Genomic DNA, 27,421 nt, shown 5'->3' with positions numbered 1-27,421 from the left:
TAATGGTTGGCCAGCCAGCCAGTCAGCCCCCGCTGCGCCTAGCGGAGCGTTCATACTACATTCAAAAGGACAAAGTGGTACCGTGGCTTATGGTTTACATTGCTGTTGGTTCAAATTGGGCGGGTTTTTTCTTCCAGTGTGTGAGTGTTAACCGTACATCCCTTTCAGAACTGATCCGATTGCGCAACGAGTTGCATGTTGTGGGTGAGTAGTTTTTGGGAGATAGCTCTGATGTTGTTGTTGTTTTTTTAAACCCTTTTTTCCCTCCTTCTCGTTGGTCCGCAAAGACTGGGCGCATTTTGCATCCCGATGAATGCCCGGGTTGCCGCAAGGCGATAGTGCCTTTGGTGGTGGTAATCTGTGCAGTTCCGCTAGTGGTTGCAATTTGGCACCGGTGGCAGCCACTATCGTGCGACTGATGAGAGGGATTTTTTTTTGTATGGCAGCGAATGGCTTCATCTGAAAGACATGCGAGATAGATTGTGGGAGTTTCATCAAATAAAGAATACTAAAAAAGAGATAAATACGCGGGTGGATTATATCATTTAACAAAGTATGTTATTCTTAGATTTGAAATATGCCATGAAATATCGTCGATGACTTCTATATTAAAAAGCCTGTTTTATCTTGTGGTTGCATAGCTTTAGGCGTTTTACGAGAAACATTCATCCTTGCAGTTGCTTTGCAAGAAACAATTTCATATAAGAAATGGTTGAATTTAAGTAATAACAATTGACTAAAAAAATTTCAGCAAATGCAATCATTTTCGAATTGATTTCTAAAAACTGAAAAAATGACAATGAATTTTAATTTTGCATACTTGCAGGCGAGCATTTCATGGTTGTTTATTCTGGAGCTTAAATCTTTCCTTTTTTTGTGCATAAGCAAAAAGAAGCTTTTTTTGCGCGTAAGAGATCGTATTAAACACAAAGTAAACAGCACATCTTACCTATCCATGTTTAAGTTTTTTACCTTCCCCAACTATACAACCTGTCCGCTACCTAACAGTTGCTACGCCAAATATTCATAAACTTGTGTGATATTCAATTTTATGGTAATTTGGCAGCAACATTTGCAGCGAATATGTGTTTTTGCTTTTTTGATTGAAAATGTCTTCCCCGAAGGACTGTGCCAAAGCGTAGCGCGTAAAGAATTATGCTATCCCCCCTCCGAGAAGGACATTGTTTCCCTAGTCTTATGATGGATGAGAACCATAATGTTGATGTGTGTCTATATGTGTGTTTTTTTTTGTTGTGTTTTGAAATGAAATTCCTAGAACAAAAACACATCTGGTGTCAATACGTAAGTTTCATGGGTTGGGTTGGGCACAGGTTATTGATGCAGGACAAAAAGGTTGCCAAGAACTCAACAGTTCATCGGAATGGTTAGAATCATCGGATCATTGTGTTCAATAGAGCGGAGCAAAACCTTTTCTTTTCTAGTGTGCTTAATACCAAACAAGATTATGTTTCAAAAAATGTTTTTACGCAATGGATATAAGTCTTCGTCTATCTTAATAACGTTCCTTCGTTTCTTGAATAGGTTAATGAAAAACCACAGGTAACGTAGCACAATAACAACGATTGTGACATAACTTTCGCTTGCCTTGTGCGGGCCCGCAGCTTGCCCCTTTCCCTGCACAATTGCTCACAATGTCACCGGGCCGGATATGAAGATGAAGACATTCTTACATTGCTTGCTGGTGGTGCAGTTTTCCACGCAACTAACTGCCGGTCGTTTGTCACCACATCCTCATTAGTGCTTTTCAGCAGTCCCTCCCACCATCACCATGGCTTCTGCTACCCAGCTCCAGCCCAAGCCCAGCACCCTGCAAGTCGCATAATGGATGCGCACTCACGTGTAAAGTGTTGTCGAGAAAATTGTGCAAAGTTTGCTCGTTGCGCACCGGCATCAGTTCGCCTGACGGCGCGTAGATGAATGTTTCACCTGAGCGGCGAATCACGGGAGCTCGGGGAAGAATGCTAACCGTTGCGGGCACTATCGCTGCACTGAAGTGAGATGTGGAAAATATATAATTTCACTCATTAGAGCACTCCGGCTGGTGCGTCATGCATGCAAACGAAGCAGAAAAATTTATCATATTACCCTAGCGGTTGGTTGTGATGGTACGTGGCCCTGGTGTAGCTGGTTGTCTTGCTAGCTTTACGTTCAGGTCGGTTGGAGGCTTAGGTAGCGCTGGAGCTGCGTGGGTGTATGCGAAGTTGCTAACAAGGCGCCAATAATAAGTCGTCGGAGAAAGTTTGCATGTTTTGTGCAGAAAATCACGCGATAAACATGTTCACCTTAAGCTGCCAGCAATCTTGTTTATTGCGTATCGTATTCCAGGGGGATGAACATCTAAACGACCAAGCAGGCAAACGTAACAATGAGAGGATTTTTTGTTGTGCCAGTTAAACAGTAAAGTTTAATCATAAGCCACGGTACATCTTCACATCGACAGTCTGCGGAAGCGACCAATCGCGCATACAATCAACAACAAACACTCCATACGGCTGGCTTGATAAAGCGCCTGGTAATGAGCGCGAGAACATCAAAGCCACCACTCGACCCGGGAGCACTTGAATTATTCAGATTACTGAACGATCCGGCTACCCGCGGGTGCTCCTGCGGTGCAATAATGTATGCCTGAAATATGTGCACCAATCAATCAGTGGTAAATGATTCAATTTTCCCGCATTCAACAATCTCTCTTTGACCTGTCACCTTGGCACGCGCGGTCAGAGTGAAATAATGGATTCCCGGTAGAACGCGGTCGGCGCCTGATGCATCCTGTCGTTTACACCTTTCCACTTGAACGAGAGCGTTTCCTTTTTGTGGTGTGATTGTATCTTTACGTGTGTGTCTTAACGTGTGTGTGTTTTGCGCACAGTCAGCAACACTTGAGGTGGATATAATGTGTATGTTAATGGAGGAAAACGTATGGGTGGCAAGAAGATTAGGCACGGTGGGGTAATTCATTCATATTACTAATGCAATAGTCGTCATTTTGATAAGATGAATGTCTTGTAGCTTTAAGTCAGAAACAGGACGTTTAATATAATTTCGCCTAGTGCTGGTAGATTTAGCGAAACTTGCGTGATGGAGCCTATTTTGCCTAAATGTATGCAATGGGTATATATTAAAGGTATTTTCTTTTCTACATTTATGCGTGTTTGAAACACATTTTGCATACTTTTAGGCGTTTTCTAAAAAAATATTGAATTGGAAGCAAAAAATAACACCATTATGTTAAGTTTTGTTCAATGACAATAAATAATAGAATAAATCAGGTTTGTTCTCCATCCAAAGAAAAAAAAAAAACATTCAGCAATCGAAAAACCGATCAAACAGCGATGAATTGAAATTGACAACTTGCTACAGCGTCACTAAGCCTCGGCCTCGCGTAGGCTGATCCTACCATCGAAAGCTTTTCGGCAGCCGCTCGAACGTCCCGCCCGCGCGTCCCCGACCGCGGTCGCACAAGCGTTTCTAATTTAGCGTTTCCAATTAACCGTAGACGCGCACGGCATTCGCCAACGACAGAACGACCGACCGGCTCGAATCGGCCGGCAGCAAATAAAGAGCACAACTAATCCCCCAACCCATTTTGCTCGGCAAAACTCTAGCTTTCCACAACGGTTACGATTGCGTATAGATTGGACCGTTGCAGAAAGAAATGGTGGCAGCAGGGGGAAAAAAGGCAGCCTCCCAAAAAACAATGTCAAAACATAATCATTAATTTCAATCACCTTCGACAAGGCAATGCCTAACGATGGCACTGCGTAACGCGCGCGCTTTGACGAGCTGTTTTCTTCCCGATTCCGTTGCGACATTCAGCGGCACAGACAGCGCAAGGAATTAGCATTCCATTTGCTCAAAATGAAGCATTTAGCGCGAACGAAAAAGGTAAGCAAAGGGCTGTTGTGGCGTTCCGGCTGTTGTGGCGTTCCGGCTGTTGTGTCTTTTTGGTGTACCTTTTTGCCCGATTGGCTCCGAAGCTGCTCCGGTGTAAGCGGCATTTCAATAAAGCTCCTGGACGGCTGTAAGACAATTGCCTGCTTACTAAAGCACACCGAGTGCCGGTTTAAGGTTGACACGGAAGGCAGATTAAGCCTTCACAGGGATTAGGGCGTAACAAGCTGTAGGCTTTACGCCGGGCGGTGTATCGGGTTGACATTTGCTACATTTGCAGCACCCATGGTATTGATTTAAACGAACATCAAACGATACAATTGCTGTGTCAATTGATTAGCAGGAAGTATGTGCATTTCCGGGTTCGGAGCACCCGGTACGATTGTTTGACCTGGGGAAAAGGAAAGCTAAAAGGGAGGAGATTAACCCACAGCAAGCTAACCTTTTGGCTTATTTGCTTCATGAAACAAACAGGAGCAGAATTGAGTATTTTGAAACATTTTCTTCTTTGTCGAGTTGTTTGACATTTTTAAAGCAAAATTCTTACATCATAGCTACGCTTCCCTTGTTTATATAACTTACCTAACAAAACGCCTTACGTTAGGCAATACGCACGACAAAGCATGCCGCTTCTTAGCAATAGCTTCCTTCTGCCACCTGAAAAAGGTTGCTGCTAGGGGAGGGAAAATTTCAAAATAGCTTACGTTATTACCAGCTAAGCAAGCTTCAAGTGGTGTCAACTGCTGTTTGCAACATTCAGTGACCTGGGACCTGGGAACTCCAGCATGCTCCTCGCAAAACAGCTACACCGTTCTTGCCCATATTACTTCCGCAATCCGTAAGGTATGCGGGGCATTTCTCCGCTCAAAGGCGCCGTCACCATCCTTGTGCAAGCAACATTGCTGCGCCAAAAGATTAGTGCCAACGATAGGGTGCCAGACCTTCCCAACCTGCTGCCAACGGGTGAGGGAGGCGGTTGTGCAATGGTAAACAATTTACCAGCTACAACAAAAGCCACTGCACCACGCTCGGCAACCAGTTTCACCGAACGCCTTTCATCCTGCAACTCATGGTTCCCGTCTCCCCCCCCCCCCCCCATGTTTCCCGTACTGTTGCAAATGAAGTTGATTTAGTCATGTACACCGCCCGGCAAAACCGGAGCCGGAGCTTCTGTCGGCTGTCCAACATTGTGCCGTTGTTTTTAACAACATACCTAATGCTGCTGCTCGGTGCTGCCACTGACGCGTATGCCTGGTCGGTGGAGAATTGGTGGATGCAATCTGAGCGAAAGATTAATCTCCGGAGCATGCTGGCAGGCAGTGGAGGTGAAGTGCAACGTAACAGGAGCGAGCAACAACAACAACAAAAAAACTGTTGCCCAAAAGTGAATTACAACATGTCACTCCGAGGAGAGCGATGGTTGGAAGCTAAATTGCTGCGAGGCTTTCATCTTTTCGGGTTAAAACAAGCTTGGGAAGCTAAAGGTGAAGTTGTTTTTTACATATTTGTGCATGAAGTGTCCCTAGCATATTATTACTAAAATGAAGGGAAATGAAAATGTTTTAGCACTTCGGAGATACTCTCCAAATAGCGCTTTATTACGTCCTGCTAGCAGAATGTACATCATAGCTCATCATCAGGACCTGGTAGCATGGGTTTTGGTGAAACCTTGTTACACTATCTGTAACAGGCTGTCATTGAAAGCTTTTTCTGTCAAGTGCGGCGTTCATTTTGTCCAGTTTTGATAAATTTCTTCGTACACTTTAGATTGCATTGTGTTTGCTGTGCGCCTAGAAGTATGCAATATGTATAACAGCTTTAACTGTGTTGTTTTTAACTTCTTTTTAGGTAGATTTTGATTTGATTGATCCTATTTGATTCAAAATTTTCTAAAATTTTGACATTTGATGGTTTAAGCTAAATTAACAATAATCATAATCTCTCCGGTTTGATAGTTTCTGTGCTTAATTGATTACGTAAAGTATCTATTTACGTTTAAGTAGCAGATGTATACAGGGATAACAATCAGGCTGGGATAGAGAAAGGAACAATAATTGGCCATCTAGTTTTAATATAGTCTTGATTGGCTAAGACATTTCCGCATGTCTGGACGATAGTGCCAGCTAAAGCTATAGGCTAATCGGAGCGAACCTACCGTAGAAAGGACCAATTTCCTCGGTTACACCAAGGCTGTCACAACACTCCCACTCGCCATAGTCCCTTTCAAGGCAAAAGTCGGTCGAGGGAGAGGTTGGGCGTTTGACCCGTCACATCAACCGGATTAAACGTGCCGGCACCAATCGGCACCGGGTAGCGAGGAGGGGTTTAGGAAATGTCAACGTGAATGAAACGTGTCGGTGACGTGACATGGTCAGAGCGGCCATACAGACCAACGGCTTCCGGCTTTGCCTGGTGTCTCATCACCAAGTAATGAGAAACAGTGTGGCAGCCGCGCTTGTTTTCATATTTTTATTTATACACCCTTTTTTGCTTCGGTCTACCGGACACAGACAACACAACACGCATTCGTAAAGCCTTACTGCAATCATCAGAATACAGCGCGTCGGATACAGTGCTCTTCCGTTTCAGTCTCACACAGTTCCTCGTTCGAAAAACGGTTAGCTACTGGCTAGTGGTTTTTCTTCCTTACTGCTGATACGAGATCGTACGATCCTGCTCAACAGAGGAAATAGAGAGAGTGAGAGAGAGCGAGAGAAAGAGAGAGAGAGAAGGAGGCGTCGACCACCGGTCGGCCGGCTACAAAAGGGTAAATTAATTAATGTTTGCTGCCCGTCAAACTAATTGCTTTACTTTGTTTTAGTTTGCCAGTGGCTGCGGAAGTACTGCCGACTTTTTGAGGTTTTTGCCTCGCGCCCGTCCCGTTCACTCGGCTTCTCTCCACAGTGCTGCAACACCTCGTAGACACGGCGACTAGGCGGCCGCTTCATCAGTTGTGCTTATTTTCGGGGTGGTCCGGCTAGCCGGTCCTGCCGGACAGTTCCGGGTGGAGTCGCCGGTGGCGCAACTGGACACATAATGAGGTGTGGATGAATGCGTGCGGAAACAGTGATTTTTCGGCTGCTGTTGGTCGTTGGAGTTTTGCCACCACCGCTTTGTTTGGTACTATAATGGATACTTTAAGGGGTAATGAGAGTAACTTTTAATTAAAAAAACGAGACTTAAGTCTATGTTTAACACTTCCATTTTTGTTCGAATTTTATCGTTAAATTTCATCCCTATCATACTCATTGGAATGTAGGTGCTGGTTGTGAGATTGATTTATGGTAAAATGAGCTCTTTGAAATCACAAAACGGTTTTCATCCTCATTCGTTCCTGAAGCTCGCTTTCCATTGTCAAAATCTTGAATCTTTTCGGATGAGTTTCATGTTTCTTCCTTTACTCGTGAGGAGTGGAGTTCACATTAACTCACGATCATCCCCTCCATTTTACTTGTAGCCCTCAGTACGGTGAGAACAGCCCAAGAAACTCACTTCCACAAGTCGTCGTTCACAAACCAAAACCACGTTCACTACTGATGAGATTGATTGGCGAAAGGAGAAGCATAATTTTCATTCCATCCCCACCACCAAAAATGTCCCAAATGTTTATCTCACTAACATGAATACTGAAAACTTACTCACTACTTCTCGGAAAACCTTTCACGATGGTGAATAGCAATGGTTGCGTGTGAGGTTTGTTCGATTTTCCCCGTTTTCACCGCATCTGCGCAGTAAATGTTTGCTCCCCACCATTTTATTTTCCTCACAAATGTTTGACCTCACTGCTGTGAGGATTTCTGATGCTCTATCTTATCCTACTCACCAAAGGATCCAATCTCACCATCATGAGGATGCTGAAATTCACGGTGACATTGCTCGTTAGCCCAAGAGTTATGCTGTTCATCTCATGTTTTTCATTTTTCGATGCTCAAAAGGTCGATCCTTCCTTCTTAAGACCGGTTGTAACCATTTTGAGTAGAATTTCGAATTCAAGTTATTCTTCCAAAACTGAATCAATGAGTATGCCTTCTAAAGCCTTATCTTATCTAATGCGATAAGGTGCCCTCCCTGCACATTGTTCAACATTGGGTCTGCGCCTTCCGTTCCGTAAGCACAAACACACCCAACATTCCAACAGCCGCACACGCACAAGGACGCGAAGAGGACACATTCGACACTCTCTCGCTCTCTTGCGCTTTCTCTCGAATCGCTCTCCCGCTCTTCCAAAATTCAATTTGGCGTCACTCGCGAGATCCGGTGAGTGTTCGTTCGGTTCGTAAAGCAAATCGCAGAATCAAAAAAAAAAAAAGAACGGAAATCTTCCGAACACGAATCACTTACCAGCCCCGACGGCAAAAAGGACCGCTTCGCTTACCTGTTCGTCCAGTTGGGCACCGCAGTCAAAGACGGATTTCCATCTCGGTCGGTTTGTAGCGGCGTCTGTCGGGTTTGTACCACCGACCCCAACGACGCGTGACGTCAGGATCGCTTGCTCGGGCTGAAAGGTACGCCACCGGACGGTGAAAGTGTGAGTGTGAGTGTAGTTTTTCTATGTTTGCAGCATCTTACAGAGACGAAGTTGCTGGTGGGGATTTTTGATCGGGTAGTTTTTGCGGAGTTACATGCAAGCTAGTGTGGAGGGAGTGTTTTCTATTCGCACATTCTGGCACGCATCAAAAATAGAAAGTGAGGCGTGTTAGGATGTGTTAGGATGAGGCGTTGCGTTACTTCCGAGTTACAAGATCGTTGTGGGAGGATGTTTGCGTGGAACACACAGGGTTACGTTAAGTGCACGTGTTTATGGGAGGATAAGATAGTTAAGTGTAAGCGAAATCGTAAAACATAAGCAAGTGTCTGCCCGGGAACGACACAGCGATCGGAAATATTTTATCGTCCACCGTACAAATCGAAAAGAAAAACCATCAACAAATCGGTACGGAAAGCAAAAAGAGTGTTTGTGTGTCTGTCTGTGGGTGCGGTGTGCGGCCTGGGCGGACGGGATCGTAATCGTTGACGTGGACGTTGTTTTTATACCCTTGACCATTGCCGAACGGATATGCTGCTCGGTCAACCACTTTCCCTGCCCCGGCAAAGGAAGCTCGTCCCAAACCGCCTTCATCGGTTCGAAAACGTCGTGTGACGCGCTGCTGATCGTGTCGTCTTGCAGGCGCAAAACTTTCAGCCCAGGCACCACACCACACACCATCGCCATCCACCGGGTTTTTGGCGTTTGTGTGTGTGTTTCTCTGTATCCGAATCCGATTCGGATGATGAAAATGAATAAAACATAAAGACCGGAGCGGCAACCGGGAGGAGTGGAGCGGAGGGGGATGCCTGCCGTGACGCCAACACGCTCCATTCTTTGTTCCATTGGGCAGCGAAGAAAACAGCGGGAAAAAGCGCACACCTCGTTCGTTCGTTCGCTCGTTCGTTGGGAAAGTGATTGCCGCGACGCGTCTGGTTTAATTTCGCTCCTTGCCGGGACGAAACGCTCCTCGCTCCATAGCTGTCGCCCCGTTGTGTGTGTGCACTTATCGGTGTGGGTGTGTGCGTGTGTATGCTTGTCTGTGTGCGCTTCGGTGTAGCAATGTGTAACATCAACCATATCAATTGACCGACGAGCCAAAGCCCACAGTCTGCCAGAAGCGAGAATCAAAACTAAAACCCATTTCCACTTGTGTGTCTTGCCTCCGTGTGTGCGTGCGTGCGTGCGTGCGTGCGTGTGTGCGTGAGCATGTGTGATGCTGAGCGACAGTTGGAAAAAGGCAACGCAGGCGATAAAGATTTTACGACATTGGAATTTGTTGCTGTGAGTGGTTTATTAATCCTACCGCACGGTTCAGTGCTTCCCTCGGTGGCGCACATCCGGTCACACGCCACCTCCATCTAATCACGTAAGTTGATCCCCATTTTACCCACCCCCTCCCCCTTCTCCCCACACCCCATTCCACCTCCACCCACTTTGCTTTAATGAATTCGAGCCCGGGGTCGAGACAGAGCGGTAGGAAAAGATCGTTTAATCCCTTCGACCCTGGGATGGATTTCTTGTCAGACTGGGTGTGTATGTGTGTTCGTTACTTTTTTTTTATTTCGTTGCCCCTGGATTTATGCACGTTGACGGATTTCGTTGTGCTGGAATTATGTATGCCAGATGGTTTTATGGGACCGAACTTTGGCTTGGAGCAAACGAAAAAGGCTTTGTTTTTGGTCCATGCTTTTGTCTGAGTATTCAGGGGGGGATAACTGTTTAAGCTGTTGCATTGTTTTAAAGGAGGGGCCTTCCAATTGATCGGGGGCATTTTTATGGGCATGATAAGCTTTCAATTAACTTAAGCTGGCGAGCCGAACCGGGTTAAACGACTGCTTTGTGTGTGAGCTTTGGTGTATAAATCATATTTTTTTCATTAAAAACGGACAACTTTAATCTCAGCATGCAATCAACACATACATCCCTGCAGAAATGTCGTTGCTTTAAAAAGTCAAGTTTTCAGTTTTTCCGAGTGATTGTAGGAACAAAACCAACGAGACAAAATTCATTCCCAGGAACATCTTTTTAATTATTTGAGTTTACGTGTACAAATAAATCTTCAACCAAGTTTGCTACCTTTCGTCAGTTATCCAGAATTTTTGACATGGTAGAAGAAGACATGCGTGCTGTCTTGTTATAAGATCTACCTTCAATTTTGACCAATCCCTCCTCAGTTTTTACAACAAAATTGTTGGAGTGGAGCTTTTTCAGAAAAAAATACATGGGACGTAGCTGCAGAAAGATGGACCAGTTTGCAGACTTGGGCGTCATTCCTCGTAATTCCTCCGAAATTCGCGTAAAATGAACGTATTAAGTTTTAGCACCATCGCTTGCCGCTGTGAAGCTAGTGGACGCGATTTCTGCTTCCAGATATGTTTGTTCATGTTTCCCAGGTATTATTTTACTGTTTGACCGGTTGCGTCGACTTCCCGGTCAAGGTAACGCAGCAATGTAGTCTCGGTATTCATTTTTATCTTCCGCTTTGGAACCTCAAGTCGCTCAGGAACGATAGTCATTCGTAACTGGGCTTTCTTTCGAAGCTTTGATTGTTGTCTAAGTATGCGAAAATGATGTAGATGCCGGAACAGGCTTAAACGACGTCCACAAACTACAGCGCGGAGTCCGTTTTAGACGCTACAGGGTGCCATTTTTTAATCGCGCTCGCTCCTGGACGAAATTGCTTCACTTTTTTGGCCATCACGGCTAGAGTTTGCCTCATAGAGGGGTCAATTTTCGGCTGGTGACTCATGTGATTCTACAATTGAAATTTCAATTAACGTTTTGTTAGTGCGCGTGAAGATAAATTCATGCAAATATTTGTAATTTTTTTAATGCAAACACTATATATTTTTTAAATTTTAATCTTCCTAATTCCTATTTACAATCAAACCGTGCATCCAACAAAATCTGAACCAATTCCATCGAATACTTCATCCGGATTTAGGAGGCAAAAAAGTTGGCAACTTCATTCGATGAGGCACAATTTGTGGCTCATTCACAGTAGCCCCAACTTACCCCCAATCGGTTCCACTTTGTGATGGAAACGGACCGCCTCATACTCACACAACAATTTGCTTCGCAAAGGGGGAAGGTTTTGCAGTTCGTGTATCGAAACACATCCCAACAGAGCCGATAAGCAAGCAGCGCAACACAAATAGCGGCATAACGCTTGCTTTACACGCTACGATTCTATTACGAGCTACTTTCACTCTCTGTTTTCGCCCTGCTGCCTTAAGACGGGGCAACATATCATCACTGTGTAATCTTTCCCGGAATTTGACTGGAAGTATTTCGCTCGGTTTCCGTACGGTTTTTTTTTGGTGCACCCTCATCAGAAAAGCTTCATTTTCCACTCTTTTCCCATCATGCTGCAGCTGCCGTTCGTTTGATTGATAGGAACCGATAGCAACACATTTGTGGCCCGGATTGCCCCGAAAAGGTTTGTGCCGAAGGGCGGCCTTTCGGCCCAAAATCAGCACTCGAGGCCCTAGGAAAAGCAAACCTCTCTATTTGACCCTGATGAAGAGGCAAAGGCAAAAAAAAAGGTGGAAGGGAAGGTTGAAGGCTTGCCAGGAGTCTGCAAACGAGCAGAAAGCGTAATAAATTGTGAAAGGATTGCCTTCGGGACACAACAGCAAAAAACACACACACACACCCAAACCCGTCCCGAGCGGTAGGTTTTGGACGGTTGGGCTTAAAGTTTGGCGAGCTAGAAAACGAACCGCATTCGAAAGCCCGCATGTGAAGCCGCATTGAGTTTCGGCGTTTCGGAAAAGCGATGCGATGCGAGAAAGATCTTTAAAACATCCTGCCAAAAGTGAGAGCCTGCCGACAGCGTGTACCTGAACCAATGATGGCGGGGGCCAAAAGTTCGATCGAAGATTATATTAATGGCCGTCGGAAGATTGATTGTATCTGTGTGGCGTCTTGCGTATCGTTGCCGGTGACGCCAGGAGACGATGATATCGTTCGAAGAAGCAAAAGTAGAGCCTTATTACTTACTTTCTTTTCACTCTTTTCCACTCCCAAAACGCAAGCGTCTGGATGTTTGATGTGAAACAAAACGGCCGAACGTCGATCGTATCATGATGAGAAGGAGCGGATCAGAGGTTGATTCGGGCGGGACTGCTAACATACGTAAAACGTTAACGAAAATTTACATCCATCCATTTTGATCGTACCGTGCGGCGTGCCGAAAATGGACAATAAAACCGAGCGGAACGAGCAAAAGCAAATCGAACAAATCCACCGAAAATAACGGTGGAATGGGTTTCCTCGGACTGTCCCCCCCCCCCTCCAGACCATGGAGCAGAAAAAAAAGCACACCCAGACGGTGCCGAGCACACACGTGCCCATGGCCACTCACACGCACGCTTTGTTTATGCTCGCTGTTTGGGCAGGGAGGGCGATCGCAAGTTAACATAAATCATGATTCACATAATGCCCCCCACACACACATGCACACTTTGGGGGCCCAGCTGGTACGTGAATGGGACGCGCGCGTGTGTATGTGTGTTTGTTTCCTTTTGTTTTTTTCTCATTTCCATTTCTCATCCTTCTCCGGTCTTGTGCGGACTGTGCATTGTGCGGGTTTTGCAAAGGATCAGGTTTCGAGGTTTCGAGATGGAGAAAGTAATTCGGCAAGGAAGTGCGGTGAGGAGGCTTGCGGTGAATGATGAAACGGCAGCCACAGCGGCAATTGGCCGCATAATGTTAGCTTACGGTTTTATTTGTTGTGGTTTGTTTTTGTTCTTTTTTTGTTCGCTTTTGTTAAGCAGTGCGCCGTTTTGGTTACATGGTGGACGGTGGAGCTTTTGACTGTGTTGCATACTTTGCGCATTATACTGTGCAAAGCAAGAAGCAAACGTAGCAATAATAAAATGCTGCAACAGAAGAAAAAAAGAACCCCATTCCTTTCCGGTGGCTTAAGGTGTAATTGCTGGGAAGGTTTGTGCTGGGATACAAAATGTGTTGTGCGGGTTTTGTTTCATACACCGACAAGCGGACGAGTTTTGTGGCTAAATAAAGGGGCCAGCTATTTTTAGATGCGTGGTTGAATATTTAATTTCTAAACGTGTCCAAATTTAGCAGTTTGCAGTGTGAGGAGAAGGAATCAATTGGTTTAAAGGAATTTTGAAAAATAATTAGCAAATTACTTTTTTATCATTGGTTCTAGATTATTTAAAGGAATTGGCCATTCATACAACCTCGATAAAATATTTTTTTATTTGTGCTCTTATCGTTCAATATATTTTCAATCTACCATCTTGGTTGCTTTACACATAAATGAGCCATCTAAGTGAGCTTTCTTTACCTATTTTACAATTAAATGAGTTGCTGTTTGCAAACGCTGCAAACAATCCCACCTTATTAAATCTAATCAGGTTCGGCTTTGCAAAGCGCCTGAAGGTATGCAGTACGTTACTACATTTGATCTTTTGGACTCATTTTGATATTTTTGAGATTTTGAATTTAATCATTTGCATTATTTAAGATACATGTCCAAAGTTATTATTTCAATCAATCAATCTAAAAAGTAAAAAAAAAAATAATTAAAACACATCGAGGCTGCAAATCTTAACTCATGTCTTTCAAAATCTTTGAAATTTTAGTTTATTCGATTGAATTGGTTGAAAACCTATTGCCTTATTCAGTTTTTTCCCTTTTTGATAGTGTCTATTATTTAGGTTAACCGTAAATTCTACTTCAATTTTTTATAAATTAAGACACCAATAGACAAAACTGACAGAACAACACTTGGGAAAAGAAACTGTCAGCTAAAGATTGATTGTGGCTTTACTGCAGCACAAAAATCAAGAAATTCGTCTCGTGCACTTGCTTTCAAGCTCTAAAAGAATCTTACTAGTATGATTTGGTAATGTGGATTGCATACCTTTAGGCGTAAATACGAACGATTGCATCAGAAAGTCTTTCGGATCAGCCAAAAGGCCCTAAAACGAACATAAAAAAATAAAATAAAAATATATAGCAGTGCTACGGCAACCTACTTAAAACAAAAATACAATGTCTAACTGAGACTTTTCTTACAGTTTTTTTCACACACTACGGCAATGTTTTGTAATACCACTTGATCCAACCACCACACATGCCTTCCACAGCACAGTCTGTCAACAGCTCTTATCAGCCGCGCGCCAGATGGATCACCAAGCATCACCAAGGGCCCGAAATACGGTTGAGCGCATCTGTTTTCGACCTTCTACATCTGATAAGCAGCACAAAGAAGCCGTGCCGAGGATTTATTACCGTTCACTGGTAGCCAATTTCGCCCAGCGCGCTGACAAAATTCGGTTTCGCAGTACGAGCACTGCGCTGGCACGCGGGCCCGACCGGATCAACCGGCACAACCGATTGAGTCCGATGTGTCCGGGGGTTGGTGATGTGCCTTTCATCACCTACCAGTCAATATACCGGGCGGGATTCGGGGGTTTAAGGTTGCCTGGTTTCGAAATAACATGTCGCCGGAAGTCCTAATCCTGTCACCGCCAACAACAAAATCGGCAAAATACGGAGGCAAAGTTTTCAAATCCTACCGCCACATACCGGCGGAAAGCATCAGCTCGTTCGCCACACGTGGCCGTGTATTGGGATGGGAAAAGATACACAAAGCTACCATGCTTACACACACACACACACACACACACACACACACATACACTGATACACACACACTAGCAAACGAGGTAAATGCCTAATGCGCGCTCGTTTTGGTGGATTGGATTTTAAAGTGGATTATCGTGGGAAGATTTGTTTGTCTGCAGCTTAGCCGGCCCAACAGCAGCCCGGTGCCCAAGCCCGAGTAGGTGTGGATGTGCGGAACAGGGCGTGCGATGGATGGATGGGCGGCGCACGTTACCGTACGCAATCCGTAAGCGAACGACCCATCCAACGGCTCCGTCGTCGGCCCACCATTTGCCGAGAAGAACAAAGCATCCGCTTAGTGTTGAAATGGAAAATTGTCCATTGTCTGCCATTTGGTAGGGCTTTACCCCGCCATCGGGGCCAACGGTAGCGGGACCCGGCCGAGGGCTTAGCTCAATCACGGCAACAGTAAACGAATGTTAATACGCCGGCACAGTGAAGCATTTACTTTGGCGGGGATTTCGTTTTTTCGGTTTGTTGCGCAAAGGGCAGAGCTTTAAACCAGAGATTGAAAGCAAATAAGACGATTTGATTTCACTTTCGACCACTTTAACGTTTGCGTAACATATTCGCCCTCGGTCCCGGTGGACGTGATGGCGTATGTGGTCATGATTTTTATTCCACCACCGATCCGCGTCATCGGCATCGGCTAAAAAATGCTTCCATAAACCACGTGCTGACACAACTTCATCAACAGCTAATTCCTGTCTGTAATTGAATTACTTCCCCCTCCCCGTCCGACCGACAGGAATCGATGCTCGGTAGGTCGTGAGCGCATGGCCCAAAAAATGGCCCATGTTCCATCCGCGTCGGCACAGGTATCGAGCAAGCGGCTGATGATCAAATTAGGCGCACCGAGATTGCCTACTAATTATTGGCATTAGTTTTTTTGCCCTTTTCCGCTTCCTGTTGCGTTCTTGAGACTTTTACTCTCTCACCGCAGGCTGGCTCAACAACCTAGAATTAGTTATCATCACGCGCAACACAGGGGGACGGACGGGTGGTAATGAAATTTGCATTACTAAAACTGTCTTACAATACTTTTCCCACCCGGGCGGTTGCGCGAATCGAAAAACACCGTGGGGCACCTCCTGGGGGAAAGTTTCGATCCCAACCGTCAGACATCGTTCAGGGGCCCTCCGACACGTTCGTTAGTGGAAAATTCAATCATCATTATACGGCGTACGGACGATCCGACGCTCCAAGGACGCAAATACTATCGCGACGAGAAGCGACAAAGTCAAGTAGAGGGGGTAAGGTAGAATATCTTCATCTCAGAATCAAACTGGTTGGTCTTGGACTGGCGTTCGATACGCTTTCGCCTCCCGGTTGGATTGTTATGCCTTCGATGGCGTCGGTGCGGTAACACGAATCAGCCGGCGTGAGCTTCCGATTCTGATCGGTTCGCTGTTTTCGAAGCGGTTGGGCTCGGTCGTCAAGCTGCAATCGCTCCCAGGCGTGACATTGAGCAGGGCGCGTCCTCCCTCCGAATGTGTGTCTTCGCCGTAATTCGCCGTCGCTACCCAACGGGTTGTGCGAAGAAATTGGCTGAACTGATTAGGTTTTTTATGAGGAGGAGGAAGGAGTTTTTTTCTGTTTGCGCTGCTTTGAACCGTTTGCTAACGAACCTGTTGAGAGATGGGCTTTGGTATGGTTTTGATTATTGAAAGAAAATTAATATCCCATAAACTACCCCCCGGGAAGTTGGCTGATGATGGGAGCGTTGGCTGTGGATTAGACGTTTACTTATTGAAGCTTTGTTGAATTTGTCTCCTGGGGAGCATGGAAGGTAATTGTGAAGCTATTTTGGTTGGTCACATTGTTAATTTGTTGTGCTTAGCAATATGACCTGATCGGTGCTGCTTCACAATGGCACTTCATTTTGTGAAAATTAATAATAAATAGAAAATATACAACAATGATGGTAATGTTGGTAATTGAAACATTCATTGTTACAATAATTTGCAACATAAAAGCTCTTTTTTACACATATTGTGAATTATTTAACGGACATAAGTGTATGTTTTGATAAATGTTTAATTTTCCAATTCGATATCTGTGTAAAAAGACGATTTTGGTCATCTTTTTCAAAACTTTTGTATGAAGCAGATTTTCCTCATCAAATCAATAGCGAAACAAAGTCAAGTAAATACTTTAATTCTTCCTTGCATATATTTTTAAATTTACAATTGCTCATCACATTTGATTTTTAAATTTCACGCTTCAAGTCCTGGCCCGCCCACTCTCGCCCCGCTACACGGCTGCACGTTAAATTTTCCCATTCACTTGTGCGCTTTTTAATATCACTAATACCACGCGCGCACGCGGCTGACAGCGTACCGAAATAACAATGAAGGATGAAGCGCACAACTGTTTTCTTTATAAACTGCTTTACATTATCCATTTCCGCCCGTTCGATATCCCGGGCAATCCACCGTGCCGGGACGTCCCCCGGTCGAGCGAGCGCTCCAGCCCCGAACCCCGAAATCCAAAACCGCGCGCCCGTGGACCGTGGACGAAACGAGTACATTATTTATTCAACTCTCATCTGGTTGGACGGGCGGATTTTTTTAAATATGTATTTCCCATCACCATTTCGCCTCGGTGCCAACTCGCTGGTGCACGGAGGGCGGGGTAGCAAAAGGCAAATCATTCCCTTTCTAGCTAACTTGTGGCGTTTTTTTTTTCTTTTTTTTTTTCGTTGCTTTTTTCGGAACAGCGTTGTGGCGAGGGTGCTCCTGTGCTTTCATCGCACAATAAGGTGCAATAGGTACCGGACCAAAAAGCTAGCTAGTTATAGCTTTTAGAGTTTGCTTCTGTTTCCGGGCCGGAACGAAATTTGACCAATCTTTATGTTCTAATTTTTTTTTGTCACACCATCGTGACACTAAAAATGGCCGCTTGCTGCTGCTTTTTTTTTGCAACAGTGTGAAAAAACGGGACTGGAAGAAACGTCAATTTTTCGTTCCGCTCAGTATTTTCCGGCACTGCGGGAGCGGGGCATTGCAAATAAGCAGTGACGTACGCCGTTTCAATAAACCAATACACGGCGCTTCCGTGTCGATTCGGCATGCAGGCGGTACGGGTACGGTAAAAATGGAATAACGTTAATTTAATTTAATTTAAGCTGATTTATGTGCTGGTCTGCCGCAATATGGTTAATGTTTCGGTGCTATACGAAGAGGGGAAGGAATACTACAAAAAGGAGAGGATATTTTGTTTTGGTTGTTTTTTTTTTAAGTCAAGCGGTATTTATTGATTATTGAACTTTTGGACAATCCATAAATGTAAGAAAGTTTTGAATTATTCGATTACAAAAATTTGTTAAAATTTATTAAATATTTAACGTTTCATATTCATTGGTTTTAACTATATGGTTCTATAACAAAGCAGTTCTGAGCTTTCGTCGTAGTAGAGGCGCCTAAATGTATGCAAAATTTTTTTAGTGCTTTATTTTTTATTTGACTTTTTATTCGATCTTTTATTACGGCAGATGAAACACAAAATTTAAGAGTGGATTTTAAAATGTACATACATACTTTTGCTAACAAACAAGTTGCACGCAATTATCAAAAAAATAGCTGTACGACTAAGTACTCACCTCATTCTTCTTCTTCTTTGGCTCAACAACCGATGTCGGTCAAGGCCTGCCTGTACCCACTTGTGGGCTTGGCTTTCATTGAGTGATTGTTCCCCCCCATAGCAGGATAGTCAGTCCTACGTATGGCGGCGCGGTCTATTTGGGGATTGAACCCATGACGGGCATGTTGTTAAGTCGTACGAGTTGACGACTGTACTACGAGACCGGCTCACTCACCTCATTATAACGCCCAAATGTATGCTAACTATTGTTACAGTCGATTGCTTGAAGAGGTTTGCAAGAAATTAATGTTTTACTCCGATAAAGAACTACCTCTGTATTTTCATATTCAAAATAGTCATATAATGTAATCAAATCTAAATTTAAGGTTTATTTATGCGTTTGACGAGGTTGAAGGAGTCGAATAAAATTCCTCGCATGCGTCGATGCAGCGTAGAAAATTCCAGCAATAATATTATTGCTATACTTCATCGAATAGCTTAAGGGAAATCCTCGAAATCACGCTTATCTTTGAATAGATAAAGCATTTGATTCTATGAGGCATGCAAATTTAATAAAATGCTACAAAAGCATTCAATTTTAATCAGTACGGTCCAAAAATCGTATATTTCCCATGTCGACTTGTTCAAAGCCTCCCGATTCCAGTTTCTCATGACCAGCGGCACAGAACGGTCGCTTTTAATTGAATCAAATAAACATCAGGCTCATGAATTGTACTTGAAAGCACTCGAACAAACGTTCAGCCCCAATCACTTCGTATTGCGCTCAATCTTGATAAAAATTCGTTTCGTTTCTCTTTTTTTCTATCTCCCTTCCCATTTCAGATTGCATCACACCAGGCCCCAGCACATACAGAGCTATGCACCACCACAATACAACACCTTTTGCATGCCGAGTGGCAGCCGAGTGAGCGCCAGCGAATGTGCCTGCATCATTTATGCTGAAGTGAAGTTGGGTTTATTCTTGTGTTTTTCCTCCACAGCTCATCCCGTACGGCGGCAAATCAGAAATCGAACCACCAAACGAACAGTTTCTTTTCGGTTAGTGTGCGAAAAAACATTGAAGCGGACAGCTTCACAGTGCTTCCCAGTGTTTCACAGGAGCGTGCAGGGTGGGAAAAAACAAAACAAAAAAAAAACACGCTTGTACGAATTATCGAACCGTTGTGCAATTGTTCCGCCGCTTATCGATGGGTAAGATACGACTGACGTGGTGCTTGTGGGTGTTTTTGTGTGTGCTTGTGCGCTGAGAAAAAAGGAGCGAAAAACAGCACAAGAAAGCCGAACTCCCATTTCCCAGCAGCGACTGGCCAAAGTGCCAAACATCAGCACCTGGGCTGCGGGAAAATCCTACGTCCGGTTCCGGTTTCGGTTGCTCGGCGGCCTCGGACCAGAGTGCCCGGAGTGGTCTCTGGCGTTGCTACACTTCGCCGCATTCTAGCAAGAAGCGTTCCCTGTGGAGAAGCGTCGCTGCGCAACACCAAATAAAGTAAAGCTGAACAAGAAAAAAAACAAAACAGCAACACATTCACACACACCAAAGCGATCCTTCTCATCACAGCGCGACGGGAACGCCTCACACAGTCGAAGTCGGCAAAAACCGCAAGTGGTTGCGTCGTTTTCGGAGCACGTGAGCATACCTACGGGCGTCGGGCCCCTCTAGGGGTGCCAGCGTGGTGTTGCCCACCAACCGGGTGCGTCTGTCCGTGAATGTGTATTGCGCCCTGGCCCGGTCAGAACTACGACACGGCGTCACGGAGCAACGGTGCGATCGGACCGGCGGCCGGGAAATGTGGCTCCCAGTGGTAATGGATTTACGACTCCCCATACTCTGTTTGCTGATAGTGGCAGGTACGTGCCGGGCGCCTGGAAATCGATACCCACCCACCAATCTTTCCCCATTCCCGCTTCCCATCCCTTCCAAGGAGTAGTACATTCCACACATTTATCGTCGCAGCCGCGGGTGTGTATTCCTTTTAGCGTTTTTTTTTATCATACATTTATCTTGCCCATGTTTTTCTCACTCCATTTGTGTAGTGGCGTGCGAGAAGATACTCCAATTTTCGGTTGTGTTACCACGATTTTCGTTTCAGTTTTTTCTTCAAATTTTATTTTGCGATCAATTGCATTCGGCTTCGTTGGTTGAATGGCTGATGAACGGTTCTGACGGGGCGGCAGAGACGCCCGGATGGTGTCGGGGGCAAAAAATTGGGTGAAAATGAAAATGGTTTTAACGCGGTGTGATGCGGGTGTGTGTTAAAGCGTTTTCTGTCTGACTGCTCCTGGTGGGTAGTAAATTTGAAGCTTTTTATTGAGTTTTGCGTTCGGTGCTGCAAGATGGACGATCGTGAGGTGTTAATAAATAGCATGCGAAGGTATGACTCTTTGAGTGATGGTAGTTCCTCCTTTTTAGGACTTTATGCCATGAGATGGTTACGCTAATATTTTAAAACACATCAAAATGCTGCCTTCGAGCTTTTAGTCTAGGCCAAGCGCCTAAAATTATGCAACATATTTGAATTTTTACATTTAAATTTAAAAAGTTTTGATGATTAGTCTTCATTGATTAATCACTGAGTAAATGTATGATTTTAAACTGTCTTTCGAAATTGAATTGTTGAGCTATTTATGGAATTTTACTTCATGAACGCCTAAATGTATGCAAAATCAATAGAAGTTTTTTAGCTCGATTTTATACTTTTAAACTTCGAGCAATCTATTGATGAAGGAATCTTTCTATCTCTGAAATGTCATTTAAATGGTGCGTGTAATGAGAAAAATAGTAATTTGACTAAATAAAACAGGATATTATGTCAAATATGTACAACTAACGGACCCATTCGAAGCTCCATTGTGGCTTATCAAATAATAGAAATCATTTTGCCATTCCTGCTAACATTGTTTTGTTTTGTCTCTCTTCTTCAACATCACTGGCACATTCTGTTGAAATTAAAATGATCTATAAAAAGTGATTATTTCTCCATCTCCAGCTTCTTTACGTGGAAGCCGGAAGGTTTCCTCGAATAGCACAAAGCGCTTGCTACAAATTAAAATCCTACCTTTTGCGGTTTTGGTGTGCATACGTGCGCTCCCCGCGCACTATCACGCGATGGATGGTGGTAGCACCATCCACCGCTCACCATCCTCATTGCTTACCTTTTATGCATTACACTCACCCCTGGCGCTCAAACCAGGCTAGTCACGTTCACTTCACGTACAGCACGGCGTAAAGCGTAATGGAAATCGCTACCATTGGAGTGCAAATGCAACCACCAATGGACCAACGCCCTCCCCATTCCCATCGTAACAATGGTCGTGCCATCACTGCAGTGCCGCACTGTGCCTTACCATACCGTTTGCACCGGGAAATGCGATTGTTATTTGAGCTCACGATAAAGCGCAAGATAGCGCCGGGCGCGCGAAGGTGCGATACTTTGTGCGCGAAAGTGCACGTGCTGTATGTAGCGGAATGTCATTTGCAAACGGCACGAGCACACTCATTCGCCACGCTTTCGGCCAGCAGTGAGCGCCGAAGGAGATGGTGCATCCGGTACACCCGGTACTGTACTGGTGGGAGAAAAGCTAATTAGTTTAAGATCATATCATACGGTTGAGCAAATGAGAATTGCGTTCGATTGTATGTGTAAACGGGGAGAGCACCGAGGGTACAACTCGCAAGTATGTGCATGAATGTTGCACAAATGTTGATTTCAAGTTAGCAAAGCGATACGTGTGAAATCAAATCTATTCGAAACCCCAAAAATCAATAAACCGATAACAAGCAAAAGTAGATGTTGGTTGCCGAGAATGATTCGCAATCTCAGTGACACAACCGGTCCATTTCCCAACCAGTAGGCTGGTTGGGTTGGGTTTGCACTGATTAAAAATTGATCCACTGCAAAATCAATACCGCACGGGCTTTGTTGCAGCATCCCTCGTTCCTTTCCCGTTCGACAACATGGCACCCGTTCCAGCAGAACACAAATTACACTTTGTTTCCAATCGGTAGATTGAAAATCTTATGCTAATCTTTCGCTCAACGATCTGCCAGACAGGCTGAAGGTGGTGGCTGGCGATATCCTGTTTGCCGGGTTGGCTGGCTGATGTACCGCAGTGGAACACGAAACGAGACCAATATTCAGCTCATCCATCCGAAGCCAATCGAGCCAAGGATAGTTTTCTTGGTAAACGGTGCTTGTAGAAGTGTTTGTGCGTGTGTGGTAAACCCTTTTTGGTGTCGCTTTTGCTTGCCTATCTTGAACATACGAGTCTGTCTTTTGTTGCCATAGAATACGTTTCTATTCTAGTCCGATGTTTTCACACTGAAGCATAAGCAAAGCTTGAGATTTAATGGATCAAAAGCATCATAGATTGATTTGAACGAGTTGCAAATACTCTTGCAGATGCTTATCAGCATACATTTGTTATTGCTGTACTTTTTTTTCTAGATTGCTAGTACTAGGTTAGCGCCTACCAGTAGGCAATATGCGTTTCATCAATGGAAAAGCTAGTCTTTAAAAATGCAGTGTTATACATAATCTATACCTTCAGGCGCCTTGCAAGGGCTACAAGCAAAAAGCAACGCAAATACACAATAAAAGCTTCTGTTTGCTAATTCACCGAGCAATCAGTCGATAAACAGCTTTAAAAGCAGTGTAAAATGCCCATCAAAAACCAGTAAAAGGCTTTTGTTTTGAAATTTAACAGCAGCTCAACCGTGGCACCATCCTTACCGCATCGCCGGTAACGAGCATCACGTTCCAATAAATGTTCGACCAGCAAAAGTGATATTCCCATCAAAAATCAATCCCCTCATCTGTTCAGGCAGGCTGCCCTTCTGTTCTTCAACCACCCTCCCTCTTTCACGCTCGTTCCGGGTTTCATTTGATCACGAAATCGTGTTGTGTAACCTCCCCGTTGCCCTGGAGCAACTTGCCCTGTGCCATTCCGCCCGACCCGGATGGTGGTGGCCAAAGACTGGACAATTTAATGATTGATTGATTTTCGTCCAATGCTTACAAAGTGTGGGATGAGCTCGTCCAGGGTGGCCTGATGCTGAGCTACCCTTCACTCGACTGTGGCTCATAACGTCACCGGTACCGAAATATCTCTGCCAGTCCCTAGGAAAGTGCTGTTTCTAGGTTCCTGTGTTTCCGAATCGCGTTCGGACAGATTTCTCCAATAAAAAGCTACCGAGCAACCAGGCTGACGGGCGATTGAGTAGGTGTACTTTTGTCGTGTGTGGGTGCAGCTTTTCGCCATCTTCACCAACCACGATTGACACAACCTCGATGGAATGGTGGGTTTTTTGTGAGTGGTGGTGGAAAATGTGTAGAAATTCAATTTTCTATCACGTACTTTACCGTTTGACATCCAATCGAGCAGCGCCCGGGCGGGCAAACAGGAAGAAATAAATCCTAGGCTTTTCAATCATTCCCTCCCTGGCCGGGTCGCTTTGTTCTATGTTGCAGTGCAAAGTGTACCACTGTGCGGAGGTAATCGAACGTGAAAATGTCGATTATGAGTTATTTCTTGTTTGCTACCGGTTGATCAGCTCACCTGCATGGGTAGCTTTCTTCAGGTGAAGCAAACGTGTTTCCTGTCCGTGATGGCCTCGGGAACTGTTTCCAGCCCTATTTGTTTAAATGTTTGCAGCAGTGGGGGTGAAGCAAACAAAGCGTGTAAGCTTACCGAGTGCGTTCAGTGCTCGGAAAACCCCGTATCCGTATCATCATCATCCTCATCATTGATGCTTTGCAAAGTGCATGGCATGCAAAATATGGCTGGAAAATGCAAACATAAGGATAAAGTTCTAATATGTGGGAGTAAATTTATTCGGAAAGCATACATTTGCTACGAAAGCATACTGAGAAGGTGGTGGTGGGTTTATGTTTGCGTTTGCTTCTTTTTCTGTTGAAATGAATTTATCTAATAAAATTCCTGTGAATTTCATCGTTCATGAAAGTTGTTTAAAAACTTTTTTTTGTTTTTAAAATAATGATGGTGAAATGTTTTATTGTTCAGATCAAAGATCATTGCACTCAACCTATGTATTATAAGTGTTGCATTGAATATCCATAAATAAGATTTTATGCGATTCATAAATAGTGATTATAGTTTTAAAATGGCCATTGACAATCTTTCAGGTAAATGTCAAAAAATTAAAATTGAAAAGGATAATAAAAAACTTTAAATAAAATTGTTGCATACCTTTAGGCACCGAATGCCATTCTTATCTGAATTATTTATAGAAAAGCTAGTAAATCGTGCCTTTTCCGTTACATTGCCTATTTACAGGCGCTTAGTTGTCTTAGGTTAGTCCGTATGTGCATGGCAATTGTCAGATGATAATATAGAAAGGATTGCATACTTTAGGGCGCCTTTAGCATGCCTGCTAGATAGTCGTTAGCGATCAGTGGCATAAAGTGTTGCGTTCTTGCATTGTTTTGTGCTGACTCATCATCACATCACACCACAGGCAGTTGCAGAGAAACAGAGTGTGCAAACAGCGATCCAAATCGCTTGCAACCACTGCGAGAGATTGTCACCTTCCATCAACGATTTCTTCTGAGAGCGGCTCCGAGCAGCACCATCTTAAGTTTGCTCTCATTTTCACCCACAAAAAAGAAGGATAATCTTTCATTAAACCAATTCGTATTCCGGGCACGTTTTGCAAATAGTTCTCAAATAGTTCTATTGACCCTTTAGTTTGCACATTACCAAAGTATCACATCCCTTCAACTGTTCTGTTCCATTTTTTAGTTACGATTGCCCAAGGGATGTGTGAAGGGATGAAAGATTCTTCATTGCTGTTGCCGTTCAACAAAACATTATGCACGGCAGTGTCTCCAGTGTTTTCGCCGAGTGATGCTGCTTGCCTGTTCAAATGGGCTGCAAAATGGCGCAAGGCTAGCTGAAAAACAGCATCGTAAAGCTTCCATCGTACGGTGAGAAATGTGCAGTTGCTCCACACGCCAGCAGCGCTTCCACACACTGGTTGCGCCCACTCTCAGCAACAATCAAACGACGTTTATCACATCCCACCCCGCCGTTGCTACTGAATGGACACATTGACACGCGGGCACATCGTTGTTCGACGTGGTAGCGAGCGAATCGCTAACGCGTTGTTGGTGGTAGCAAAAGGCTTGGCTTGTGCAACACGGTCGCGCTCGCATGAGTAATGGTACGCGCGTCTGGCGGTAGTCTTGGCCCGTTTGAAAACTGCACAGCAAACAGCAATAATAAAATAAAACGGGAGGAAAACACACCACCACACACCAGCTCGCCACTGTCGATGATCTGCGTGCCACTGTGCCACTCCACTTTTTCAGCGCGGTGCGAAAATTGATTTTTCCACAAAATTGAAGTCTTAACTGGGCTTCCCAGTTCGTGCTGCACGAAGTGACGAAGTGCTGTCGGACGGTCAAACAACAGCCACACACACAGACACACTTGCTTTGTTACAGGTATGCGCTTGAGGGACAGCAGCAGAGAAAGCAACACGAGGCAGCATGAGAAATTGGATAACTTTATTCAATTGGTTCGCTTTCGTAGCAGCTTGCTGCATCAAATTGATTTGCTTCGTGTTCGCTTTCTCACTCGAACAAAGCTTGCAACTAGCGTCTCACAGGCACACATGCACCGAAGCACTATCGCATGCTGAGTGTGCCTTTTCTCTTTCTTTCTTGTTTGTGTTGAAATATGCAATGACATAACATTACACGATTTTTAATGACAAATTGTACGAACGGAAGGGGGGCTTGGGATCACTCCCAGCAGGCAGAACACTTATTTGATGCTACAAAACGGTGCCTCATGTTACACGACAAAAGCAATGCATGTTAGTATGAGGCAATTAAAAGTGAAAAAAGCTCAAAAACATACATACAATCACTGACTAATTATCAATCTGTCATGTAACGCTTCAACGACAGACGCGATGAAACACACACTGAGCTTGTGGCGTAGTGAGTGCGCTACAGGGTGCTCACAAAAATATGCTTAATTTTTATCACTCAATGGCTCTGCTAGAGACTGCACAAAAATCACAATTGTCCTTTCCTAATTTATGATGCTAGTCAGCATGGCACAGCAAATGGCGAGTGTTTTTTGCGAAAGAAGCATAAAAAAGCGATATCATCATTGATTTTGCCGAACAGTGAAAGGCAAATGGAAGCCCCTGAGGTTCTCCAGAAGCTTTAAAAACAATCGGGCAAAAACGCTACACAAAAATGCCTCGCTTGCATTCGGTTTGCGGGCGCAACTGCACTTAATGGACCCGCAACCCATTGGTGTTCCTTTCCCATTTGAGAGCGAGCTGCTACATCTAAAACATGCCCCTACGCCCACTCTACGCCGGCTGTAACTGTTACTGCTTTGCATAATGAGAGCATCTGTGTTTGATGAGCTGCTGCCGTTGTTGCCGCCGCTGCTACGTGAGCTTAAAAACGTTTTCCCCCTTGCCAAAAGCACGAGTGATGCATGTGCATTCCCAAGCCCAAACGCTCCTCACGGCCACATCACACGCTCGCTATCGCCAACGGGGGCATTTGGGGGTAATTTTTTCTGTCCCTCCAACCCGCTCACCCAACAGGATCGTCGTAATACATCGCTTAATTTTCTGTGCATTAGTTTAATTATGTTGTGCCCGTTTGTATCCACCGCCCAGTTCTCATTTTGCATGTTCCCTCGGTCCCTTCGCATTCCCAGAAAGAACGAGAG

General features: G+C 44.6%; 1 protein-coding gene across 5 annotated transcripts in view; it reads left to right on the top strand.

Moving 5' to 3' along the window:
• Positions 1–8,286: 8,286 nt before the first annotated feature.
• LOC1280234 (uncharacterized) overlaps positions 8,287–27,421 on the top strand; it is a 46,704-nt gene continuing 27,569 nt past the window's right edge. Inside the window, exons 1-3 of one of the 5 annotated variants that reach the window (XM_061657029.1) lie at positions 8,310–8,417; positions 19,526–19,607; positions 19,684–20,551. In XM_061657029.1, the coding sequence (XP_061513013.1) occupies positions 20,491–20,551 (61 nt within the window). In that variant the 5' untranslated portion in view covers positions 8,310–8,417; positions 19,526–19,607; positions 19,684–20,490. Of the gene's footprint in view, positions 8,447–8,470; positions 9,807–19,525; positions 19,608–19,683; positions 20,552–27,421 lie in introns of those variants that run through there. The other 4 variants (XM_061657028.1, XM_061657025.1, XM_061657026.1 and 1 more) reach the window with 4 other exon arrangements.

This window comes from Anopheles gambiae, chromosome 3, assembly GCF_943734735.2.
Source record: "Anopheles gambiae chromosome 3, idAnoGambNW_F1_1, whole genome shotgun sequence".
In the NCBI taxonomy this organism is placed as follows: Eukaryota; Metazoa; Arthropoda; class Insecta; order Diptera; family Culicidae; genus Anopheles; species Anopheles gambiae.
Note: the sequence above shows the minus strand (reverse complement) of the source record. Positions and strands in the feature narration are given on the sequence as shown.